At 42.8% G+C, this 11,756-nt stretch overlaps 2 protein-coding genes across 2 annotated transcripts; one reads left to right on the top strand and one right to left on the bottom strand.

Moving 5' to 3' along the window:
• The first annotated feature begins 1,072 nt into the window (after window positions 1–1,072).
• On the top strand, window positions 1,073–1,955 carry LOC148098518 (uncharacterized). Its single transcript, XM_087852387.1, has one exon. The coding sequence runs from the start codon at window positions 1,225–1,227 to the stop codon at window positions 1,792–1,794; it is 570 nt and encodes a 189-aa protein (XP_087708513.1). The 5' UTR covers window positions 1,073–1,224; the 3' UTR covers window positions 1,795–1,955.
• Window positions 1,956–4,247: 2,292 nt separating this feature from the next.
• On the bottom strand, window positions 4,248–4,686 carry LOC118454384 (complement C1q tumor necrosis factor-related protein 3-like). Its single transcript, XM_087852697.1, has 2 exons — window positions 4,641–4,686; window positions 4,248–4,528 (listed from the first exon to the last, which is right to left on the bottom strand). Exons 1-2 carry the CDS (start codon window positions 4,684–4,686, stop codon window positions 4,248–4,250), a joined length of 327 nt encoding a protein of 108 aa, XP_087708823.1.
• Between the last annotated feature and the right edge of the window lie 7,070 nt (window positions 4,687–11,756).

Raw genomic sequence — 11,756 nt, forward strand, 5'->3', positions numbered from 1 at the left:
TCCTTCATTTCTGTCAAGCAAAGCTGTATGTAGCGTGTCTCGCGGTTAGTATCATGGTTGCTAGGCAACCTGAACAGCGCGACGAAGCATATACCGTCCCATTTCACAAGCCTCTCACTTCCGCACTTCTCGTACTTATAGTACGCACCGTACGTAGTACGCGTAGTGTGCGTACTTCAAGCGTGCATACCCCGAATTGGGACACAGCAATAGTTTGGATGTTCTTTTGCTGCTGGTTCAGTCAATATTGTTTGAAGAGAGATAAAACCTGCAGCTTCAGAATCTAGCGCAAAAAGGACGTAAACACAAAGCGCGGACCCGCCGAAACATCAAAATCAGTGAGCTGTTGGCTTTCAGCCCCGACCGTGTCCGTGCCGTCGGATGAGAAAGGCGACATCTCACTGTTTCTGATCCGTCGGTGGTCCTCACTTTGTGTTTACATCTTTGCACAGAATCCGTGTACCTGCTCTCATTTACTGTTTTAGCTGTTTGGTGGTTGTTGAAATTTTGTGACGTTTAACCTGCTGGCAAAATAAATTTATATTTAAAAATCGACTCAGGATGTCAATGAATCGATATCACGTTATCCAAGCTAGAATTTTAATCGATAAATCGATAATCAAAACCCACCCCTACTTCCAGTCTCCGTGAGAATGAAACCTGTGTGTTTATTTTGCAGCGTGAGGTCATCTGTGCCTGACAGTTTGTGGAAATGAGGACTAAACAATGCCGTGCTCTGATTGGTTCAATCTGTCCTTCTGAGCGGCTTGCTCCTGCAGCTGTTACCTGCTGAGAGGCTCAACCTGAGCATGTGCATTGTGGGTGTATCTGATTGGAGGAATTTGATTTTCTGTTGCTGTCCATTTATTATTTTTTCTGCTTTATTAAAATCTTTTTTCTTTTCTTGTCCTTTTTTAAAATTTATTTTAGTTTTTGGTCACAGCAAACAATCAGGAGCAAAACTCAAACTTTATTTTCAAACTCGCTTTGAATGGTCGTGCTTTTATTTTGGAGGCGTGACCATAGTTTCCGGTTCGTGCTGACCCGGTTCAGCTTGACAGAGTGGATTTAAAGCTGCGGATCCAGCTGTGGGTCCAGCTGTGGATGACGGAGGGACCTGTGCACTCTGCAGGCTCTGCCTGACCTCACGCACCCACACGAGCACCCCCCACCCCCCCCACACACATACACACACACACACCTCCTGCTCCTCCGGCTGCCACCATGCGGGAACCCCGCAGCTGGACCCGGAGGTTCGTGCCTGCGGCCCGCGGCAGACTGGTCACCTACACTGGGGAGAAGAAGGCGCAGCTGGCGGCCAGCGCCAACCGGAAGTGGGTGAGGCTGGCCACAGTGGCGGCGTACGTGCTGAGCGTGTCCGTGGCCGCCATGGTGCTCGCGGTGTATTACAGCCTCATCTGGAGACCCGGGCAGAGCCGGGACCGGAACGGGAGCCCCGGGGCCGAGCACAGCCGGGGAAAGCCCTCCGAGTGTGACGTCGATACGGACGGTGACGCCACTGATAACAGATCGATAGCTGATCGTTTACTTGCTGACAGTCACGTACCCGTCACCGCTCTGAGCGCGGAGGTGTCTCCGGTCTTCGCCCCCGGACCCACCGGACCTCCCGGGGCCGGGCAGGAATCCACCTCTCCGGCCGCCGTCACCGCGGAGGATCCGTCCAACCTGCCGACCCACCGCGCCGCCCGACACCGGGAGCCAACGCCCTCCGCCAGCTGGCCGGAGGCGGACTCCGCCGGGTCCGGGTCCGAGGACTTGACTGGATACCAGTGAAGGCTTTCACAATAAAAGCTCCTGTGGACGCTGAGAGAAGTCTTCCATCGGTCCAGTTATTGATCCGAGCGCGATGATTTATGACTTATTTTTATTGATTATTGTTCAGTTTGTGTTTCTCTGAGCTGCTCATTAAAGTAGCATTTCTACAATAAACGAGTTTCTGTACACCTCAGGTGCTCCTTCTCTGTCACATGATCACACCTGAGACAGGTACTCTGAGCTGAGCTGATGAGCTCATGCTGCTTATTTGCTGTTCTTGTGAGTGGGGTCAAAGTTCAGACTACAGAGGGTTCAAGCTGAAGCTGTGTTGGATAAATGTGTTATTATAAATGAGAACGATGAGGTACGCTGAGCAAATATCAAACATTTAAAAATTCAAAGACAAGCTCGTCTCACACAGGTGAGCTCAGGTTTCTACTCCACACGAAGACTCGTCACCAGAGAGCTTTAATGAGAACATTTAATCCACGCTGTAAACCCAGGTTAAACCTTTAATCCCTCTGATTTTTTAGTTGTTCCCTTATCCTCCCTGTTCCCTTCCCTGAATAATCCATCTGGGGTTCCAGAGCTGAGAACAGTAGCTGATGTATTTAACAAACACGAGAATCTTTTCTTACATTAACAGGAAAAAAAATCCTTTATCGTTTATGAATAATGAAAACTACAAAATTAAAATGAGTTCCAGAAAAGTTGGGATGCTTTTAAAATGTAAACAAAAACAGAATCTCATATTTTATTTTTACTTATTAATAAAAACATCAAATTTTTAAAGTGAGTAAATGAAAAACATGAGCTCACACTGTCACACACACACACATACACACACACACGGACTGCCACACACACTATCACACATACACATGCACACATACACACTCACACACACACACTATCATACACAGACACACTGTGAATAAAATGTGTATATTTGTACAAATTGTTGTATTTTGTTGTTTTTTTACATTCATGAAAGTGAAACTTTTTTGGTTTTGGATTTTTTATATATCATCCCTGATTGGTCTAAAAACCATCTTCATAAATTACTGTCTGTTTGTTTGTGAAATCTGATCATTTGCCCCATCAAAACCAAGAAACCTCTGTGTGGCAGCCATCTTTGTTTGGGTCAAGAGAGCAAACAGAATCTGAAGGTTTGTGATTGTCGTCACGAAGCCGAGGATTCAAAGCAGAGAGATCCTGTCAGATTCCCGAGCTCCTGGAATCTGATGTGGAGACAGGCTTGCTGTTTGACAGGAAGTAGGAGAGGCCGCACATTTCCATGCGTCAGTTAATGACCTGAAAATCCTGTTTACTGCTTCCTGTTTGCAGGACTGAGATAAATAAATCTGCATTTATCAGAATACCACCGTGTGACTTCAGTTTCCACAGCCGTCAGAGCTCAGCATGGATGGCTAATCACAGATTGATTAATGCAATTGATTAGAAATAATTTAAAACCTGTTGACAGGAAATAAACAGAGACAGCATTTGTAACTAATGAAGGGTTTGTCTTTCAGCACGGTTTCCCTCTAATTTAGCCCTTCAGTCTCTGAGCTGAGGAGACCAGCTACTGCACGTTGAAGCCAGACGCTGGAAAGAATTAAAAAATATTTAACAAAATTATTAGAAAGGAAAAACTTGACCTGCTTAAAGAGACATTGAAAAACACACACGTGCTCCTCAAACACTCGATGTGAGATGATGTGCTTCCAATAATTTTATTAAATAGTTTTTAGTTCTTACTACAGCCGGGTGGCCTCACTTATTCGATTCAATCTGCACTCAGTCAGAAATATTATTATTATCATCATTTATCAGTACATATCCATAATTTTATATCTATGTATACAAACATAGCTGATACTTGTGAGACATAATCAGAGGTGGAAGCATCACAGCAGATGTCTTTGTGTCAAAGTAACTGAGGCTTAGTGTGTTTGCAACTAAACGCTTTCCCTGTATCTTAAAGAGAAACTCAACAGAGTGTCACCTGGCAGAAAGTTGTCAATATATGCAGCTTTTTCAAGGTTACTTAGTGGTCTGGCATTATTATGAACAACGCAAGTCCGGTTCTGTAAGGTCAAGCAATGCATGATTGATCCAAAATGTTTGGGAGTGGGGGAATCAACCACTGATCTCAGCACAGCTATAGTCAGAGGCAGAATACCAGGGCGGTGGCTGCGATAAAGCCAGTTAGGCTGGATGTAGACTGGTGTACTGGTATACAATATATACAGAATAACAATACTGTCCTTAATGTTTATACTCTCTATGAAACTTCTGAAAATGAGGAGGACTATCTTGGTAGGCTGGTTCTTATTTCTCATTTATTCTAGATAACAGTACTATTTAGTGCACATGTTGTGGGTGATTTTAATGCTGTCAAACTTTCTCTTTCTTGACTCTATCAAGCTTCAGCAATTGCCACTGTCCTCTTCTCCAGGGCAGGTGTCTCAGGCTCCGCTCATGTGGAAGACGAGGAAGCCAGTGAAGGTGCTGAGCCGACCTTGGTCAAAGATGCCGCTGTTTTTCAAGAGGGTGATCCAGAGGCGGTCATCCTGTTCCAGGACCAGTGTCATGTCATTGGAGGTGCTGCTGTGTGGTCCCACCGTGTCCTGGACCGCAAACATGTTCTCGCCGTTCTTCATCAGAGCTGCATGCATGGACTTGGAGTTTCCAGTCAGCCCGGTGAAGCGGATGTAGTACAGTCCTTTGATGGGGGCAGAGAAGATGCCTGCAGTCATAGAGAAGGGATAAATGCCTTAAAATACTTCTTAATGGGGCATGTGGTACTTCAAATGAAACAAACCGCACACTCCCTGCTATGATCCGAACTCTGCTTTTACCCTGAGCTGACCAGGTGTGTCGGACCTGTGTTGGCGTTGTAGCCATTGCCGTTGTTTGTTGTCACCTTCTCAAACACGAACCTGGTGTCGGTGTCATGCGGCCCCTGAAATCTCCATTCTAAGCTGGTGTTTACAAGCGAGGCCGAGAACGCCACCTGAGCTGGACCTGTGGGAAGTCAGGTTTGATGCAGGTTAGCTCTCTCTGTTCACCTCAGTCTTCAGCTTTGTATTTACTGGGAGGGGGCGCCGACATGATCTCCGCCCCCTCAGATGTTTCAGGTCACTGTGACAGTTTTATCCTTTGGGTTTTGTGTCCTTTCAGAGATGTTTTTACAAATAAAACGGACTTGTGAATTCGACCACTTGTTTAACACACTAACTGTAATTTGGTTCCTGTTTATTGTGCCTGACTATGATGGCTATGTGTTCTTGTTTATTTTATTTTATTATCTTGAACCAGTTCAATCATTTCCTGGCATGACTAGCAGCTTTTTAAAAAGTCAGTCCCTTCCAGTCTCAGGTTGAACTTTAGGCTTTCTGTCCGTTTAGCTTCAGAGTTTCAGTAGATTCTGTTCATGAAAAGTTTGTTTCTAACCCTTAAACTAAGGTACACCTAGGTTACCCTTAAACTTATAAACACAGTTTAACCTCAGGACCCCAAAAGGTCCCAAGGCAACAGGTGATATAGCAATATCATATACAAATTAATTTTTCATTTTTTTCACATCAAATCTTTTCAACAACTTCAGACCTAACCATAGGTATAAAGTTTATCATTATTTTTAATTATTTTTATGTTTTTATGCCCTTATTGTCCATAAAGCGTTTTCAGATGGATTTTGCAGACTGAGGCATCACATTTGCAGCAGTTGGTTAGGATCCTTTTGCACTGTTTGCGCGATGCGCACTGTTTCCACTTTTTGGAAGGCTCCTCCTCCTCCTGCACTGTCATAAAGATCCCTGTTTTTTTTATGGGAAAACCCATAATCTGCAATATTTTCCAAAAATTAGTTGCAAAATAGCATATTTGCCATAAGGTTATTACAGCCTTGAATAGGTCAATAACTGATAACAGCATTGATTTGGATGCTTTATTATTTTTGGAACAATGAAAATTTATTGCAAAAACAAAACGAACTGAGCTGAACAAACTCAAAAACAAACTGAACAAAGATGTAATTTACATTTTATAACATGAACCATAAAGCGTTTTCAGATGGATTTTGCAGACTGAGGCATCACATTTGCAGCAGTTGGTTAGGATCCTTTTGCACTGTTTGCACGATGCGCACTGTTTCCACTTTTTGGAAGGCTCCTCCTCCTCCTGCACTTGGCCCTGGGCTTGTAAGACCAGGCTGGCTGCAAACGGTGTTCTAGGCAGGTGGCTTCTCTTCATCATGGTCGGGGTGGTGAGGGCTCTGCCAATCTGCTCTATGAACAGACGCCACCTGTAGTGCTTTGCTCTGTTCCAGTCCGGCTCCACAGTAGTGAACAGGACAAAAGCATTGTAGCAACTTATGTCAATCATGCGATACAGCAGACACATGGGCCAGCTACGTGTGGAGTAGGTGCCACAAACCAGCAAAAGAAAAAAAAAATGATGACATGACATGAATAGATTTATACAGCCATAGACAAGAGATCCCACCCCCCCCCCCCACCCCCCCATCCCCATTTCTGTAACTATCAAAAATTATCATAATCACATTTATGTTATCAGATAACTGATAGAACTTCATCAGTTATAACAATGAGTAAAAGTAAATAATTGATGTATAATTGTGCTTACCTGGTCCAGATGATCCACAGCCCCTTTGCACTTGTTATAGTCCAGGATGATCTGGGGCTTTTTCTTGCCACAGTCCTGGATATGTGGCTCACAAGTGGGACACCACATGATTTCCCCATTTTTCGATCTCCACCGAGTGTCATGCTCCAGCCTTGTCTCTCCCTCCTCAGACAAGCTGCAAAGCTCCTCAGTGCCTGGCAAAAATTCCTCCCCTTCTTGGCTGTCAGAAAAATCTCCACTGCTAGTGCTCTCTTTTTTGCTTTCGAAAGACTTTCGAAAGAAAAACTGCAGCAACAGCCTCTAAATTGAGTGTGCGCTTCATGGTGTCTGTGCAGAAGTGACCAGTAAGACCAGGCTGCAAACTATTCTCACAGACTTCAAAGGTGCCCCTGCATAAACGTGCTATACCATGCATCCAATAAGAGAGCGGAGGCTTTCTTCCTCTCTCCCTTCTGCGCTGTTCCTGTGCTACTGGGAGTGTAACTACCGCCCCTCCCCCCTCTGCTCAGCGTGAGTGATGTGGTATCGCACACTAGTGATGTGCGATACCACTGATTTCCTTTCCGATACGATACCAAGTAATATTCAGGGTGGTATCGATGATACTGATCCGATACGATACTTTGTACAAAAATGTATTTTATTTATTGTCTCTCAAATTACAGCATCATAATGATTACAGGACATCCGATTACTTGTTCTTATCACTTAATAATGCAGGGTTCATCATATAGAAATTAAAAAAACTAAAGTTGTGCGCTATTTGAATACCTTGCCTGCCAGTAGCACTAAAGGACTCCGTGAGAGACGTCTGTCTCACCCTAGCAGCACCTGTCCCTCTCCTCCTCTTCAGTTTGCCTCAACATACGCTCGTCATATTCTGTGATATGATTTATACTGAGGTGTTTGACAAGGTTAATGATGTTGCCACAACCATACTTGCCAACCCTCCCAATTTTTCTATGAGAATCCCTAATTTCAGTGCCCCTCCCGAAAATCTCCCGGAGCCACAATTCTCCCGAATTTCTCCCAATTTTCCACCCAGACAACAAAATTGAAAAGCTATATCGCAGAATTCATAGTGCAGCCCAGCCAATTCCAGTTTCCAACAATGGCGGCAGCTACTTAGTTTTAATATTACTCTTATTTCTCTTTCTGGGTTGCAAAAAGACTTTTAACATATTTTCAGGTGAGAATGTAGCTGTGTAAACTTCAAATATCTGAGCCGACCGACACATCGTCTTCAAACCCCCACGGTCTTTCGCTACTCGGGTTAAACATGATATATAAGTCACTTTGATAACTTAAAAATGTTATTGTTTGGCTTCTTCAGTGTTTTATTTGTTCGTGAGTAAATTAAAGTTATGAGATTAAAGTTATTAGATTAGATTAAATTAAATGTAACTTTATTAATCCCTCGGGAGGGTTCCTCCGGGGTTTTCACACAGCTGAATAAACGTCAAACAGAAAACTGATTAAACTGAAGTGTGAGACGATCGAGAGTTTAAGTCAGCACCCGGTTATATTTTAGATAGCAAGGAGCAGACGGCCAAGTTTCACTCCACCGAGGGAGCTTGTGACGTACTACCCGGCTCTCTTTAGACCGCGAAGGCCGGGTCCTCAGGTGGAAGCAGCCTCTGAATTTCGACACCCCCGCTGTTTCCGGGCCGGTCAATAATAACGGTGACATTTAACGTATTTTATCCGATAAATAAACACTGCAAAATGGATTTATCACCCCCCAACAGCCCTTTTGAATGTCTCCCTAATTCTGAGGTCTCAAGGTTGGCAAGTATGCCCACAACACCTCACTTTTTTGCCACATGTATCGCAAACCACGTCTCAGCTGTTTGTGGAAGTAAAATACGTTCACATAATTACGCTCAGTTGTGATGTGATGTGATCCTGAAATATCGATTCCTCCGATACCAGTCATTTATGTTCTAGAATCGATTCTCACATTAAAATATCAATTAGTAATTTAGGGTAGATTTGTAGTTTATCATTAACAGGAACAGAGTGGAAAGAAACTATAACATTCGGATTGTCTACATTCAAAGGAACTACTTCCTCTTCCGCCTTTCATAATCATGTGCGAAATACGGCTGTATAAATGTCTCGCAGCCCCTGGTGTGCGCACTCACAACAATGGCTGAGCGTTAGTGATGTGCGATACCACTGATTTTCTTTCCGATCCAATACCAAGTAAAATTCAGGGTGGCATCGACACACATGACTCTGTTTACGCTCAGCCATCGTTGTGAGTGTACTCGCCAGGGGCTGCTACACATTTATACAGCCGTATTTCCTATATGACTATGAAAGGCGTAAGAGGAAGTAGTTCCTTCCAATTTAGACGATCCGAATGATATAGTTTCTTTCCACTGTGTTCCTGTTAATAATAAACTACAAATTTACCCCAAAGTACTAAAATATCGATATTTTAATATGAGAATCAATCCTAGAACAGAAATTACTGGTGTTGGAATATATACTTATATATACTTATTATATACAGTGGTCTCTCATTTATTGCAGCACATGAACAGTAGTCACAGTTCTCACAAGTTGATTCTCAAAGTGCAAACCTTTGTCGATTTTAAAACGTAAAAGTATTATGCCGCGCTTTTTCTCCGTCTGCGGCGCCACTTTTGTGCGCCTTTTTTGCTCCCGGTGCAGGTGTCTATTTCCGAATGAGGGTCATAGTTATGAGTGTTTTTGTGCTGTTTTTTTTCTATTGGACGTGATGGTTATCAAAACCAAACATGATAAGTTTGGCAAGCGCAGGAGACACGACACGGAGGAGATTTGTCATTTGGGCTGCAGAATGCAATGCGCATTGTTGAAAGCTGTATGGTGCAATAAAAAAAACTGCGAAAAGGCGAGGCAGTGACGGATGAACAGCGGGACTACTGTATACTGTTTATTAATAAACAAAATATATTCCTGTATGACAACACGCATAAATTAACTGCCTACATTAATTCAATGTAAACATACCTTCTGACTGACACTCTCCTGCTGCCTCTTCGGGCTGTCCCTGGTCCTCGGGGGAGAGGTTCTCCACGGTCCGCACCATATTGCCGCTTGTCTCCCGCAGGGTGAGGAAGGGGTCCAGAAACCCCATGACCTCGAAGAACTTCCATCTTCTCCCCGATCCTGCTGCAGACCCACTCCTCTTCTCCTTCTCTGTCTTCTTCTCCTTATTAAAAGTGTCCCTGAGGCTCTTCCACTTTCTCCTGCAGATGTCCTCTGAATAAACGCATTATCTTGTTAGCGGAAAGGTATTTGTACATCAGTGGGAAAATAGCGGGACAGTAGGCGGGCTTGCTAGCTTTTGCGTGGGTTCATCGGGTCAGTCTGAAAATTAAAAAGAAGGAGGAATGAACTTACCAGGTTGCCCGATCTCCTCACTTATGTGTCTCCAAGCTAGGTCCTTTTTATTCCTGTCTTGGTAGAAGTACTAGCTAGCATCATATAGCTCTGGGTGATTAGCCACAGCACTGATGAGCTTTTCCTCCATACTGAATGAAGAATCAAGGGCTTTGGCTGGATCTGCCCCTTTGACCTAGGTCCTAGCCACGTCACCAGGCTCCTGATTGGTTGTAGCGGCGCGATTTGACGCTGGAGTTCAGATTTTTCCAACTCGAGCAGTAGACGCGAAAGCGCGCATGCACAAAATGCAACACAAAAACTCACGTGTGTGGTTTTTTTCGCGAGTCAAACGCGCCAGACGTGCTACACTGATGCGCATTTCACGCGTTTTGGCGTTTTCGCGACGCAAATCTGCTTCCGAATTTTCGCGGGACCTGCAATCGCGTGTCATCGCGCTTTTCCATTGACTTTACATGTAAACCTGACGCTCTATACGCGTCCATCGCGTTCGATGTGAACACACCGTAAAACTTAAAATTGTCCGTAACCTACTGTTGTTACCTCTGTCCTGTTTGAAATGGATACTAACTAGCTAACTGACTGAATGCCCAATAACCTTATAACTCCCGTTGTGTGTACAGAGAGACAGCCAGGTTCATAATGGATATAAGGAAGTTTATTAAAAAAAAGGAGCCACATTCAGGTAAAAGTGTAAAATCAAATGATCCGTCTCTCAAGAATAATCAGTGGATCAGTGTTTCAATGTTTATATCTTTTATTAGATGTTCATGTAGTTTGGTTATTTGCCTTTTGGTTGAAATTACACTGAGAGAGGACTTTTTGTTAGTGATCTTAATATAATTTTTTTTCATATTAATGTAATTTTTCATCTAATTGAATCTATTTGTGTATGTTTGTCAGTCTAAAGAGGGAGAGAGGAAAGAGGGGAATGTGAGGAGAAAGTACAAGATCAGGAAGAACCAGGTAAGAAAACAGACAGGGAACAGTGACAGGCACAGCAGAAACTGTTAAACTGACAAAGAGAAAAAACCTGATTTTACTCACACAATCTGGAAGTTGTGTTCTCTCTATATTAAAGCTGTTATACAGAATCTGCAAAACAAACTGGGTTGAAACGTTTTTGACCCTCTTTAACAACACTCCAACATTACATTATAATTGATTGGGGAGATTAAAATATATATCATAATAATATAATTATGATAAATATATCCTTATGTGGTTCAGCCACAACTCTACTAAAACCTCAGCCAGTAATAGGTAGGCCAACTTTTGGACCGTCCAGTTGTCTGTATGACTGTCGCAGTACGTAGATCACATTTGCACACTATCAGAAAATGCCAAACAGCCCTGGTGGAGTGAGGAACTGTAAAGAGAAGCAGAGTGCTCTGTTTATATTCTAAAAATGTTTTAAGCTTGTTTCAAAGATTCTGCTTTAAATGTTTTCCAAAAGCACAAATACACTTACCTTATCAGTGTTTCTCAAACTTTTTACAGTGTGTACCACCTGAGAAAATGTCACTCTTTCCCAAGTACCACTATGAAAGCATCAAACTCATAAATCTTACAACACAAAATTAGTATCTGCAGTAAAGATTTTTTTTCATACATTGTATACATTCTACCACAGGCAAAGTTGCCTCCATTTTTATATTTTTTTATTAATATTTTGTAATAATTTATTCTGTTTTGGGAGGAGGTTTTTTTTATGTATCTGTATTATACTGTTTACTTTTTATTCACTATGAGCATCATTCATTATTCTTCCCCAGTAATTAAGGTTAGGATATGTATTTTTTTTTTTTTATTCCAATCCATTTTTTCCACTTTTGCAGCATTTTAATAACCTTTATCAGACTTGATGGTTTTGTTACAGACTTTTCAAAAAGGTGTTTTGCTTTTCTTTCACAAATGTGGGGATTCAATTGTGT

The sequence above is a fragment of the Neolamprologus brichardi genome, chromosome 15 (assembly GCF_056152115.1).
Source record: "Neolamprologus brichardi isolate AB-2024 chromosome 15, ASM5615211v1, whole genome shotgun sequence".
Classification (NCBI taxonomy): Eukaryota; Metazoa; Chordata; class Actinopteri; order Cichliformes; family Cichlidae; genus Neolamprologus; species Neolamprologus brichardi.

What these genes read in the sequence shown, in the direction of transcription:
- LOC118454384 (XM_087852697.1), bottom strand. Translation starts at nt 4,686, where the DNA reads ATGGCTACAACGCCAACACAGGTCCGACACACCTGGTCAGCTCAGG. An exon ending in ACACACCTGGTCAGCTCAGG is followed by an intron (nt 4,529 to 4,640) that starts GTAAAAGCAGAG and finishes CTATGACTGCAG; the next exon opens with GCATCTTCTCTGCCCCCATC.
- LOC148098518 (XM_087852387.1), top strand. Translation starts at nt 1,225, where the DNA reads ATGCGGGAACCCCGCAGCTGGACCCGGAGGTTCGTGCCTGCGGCCCGC.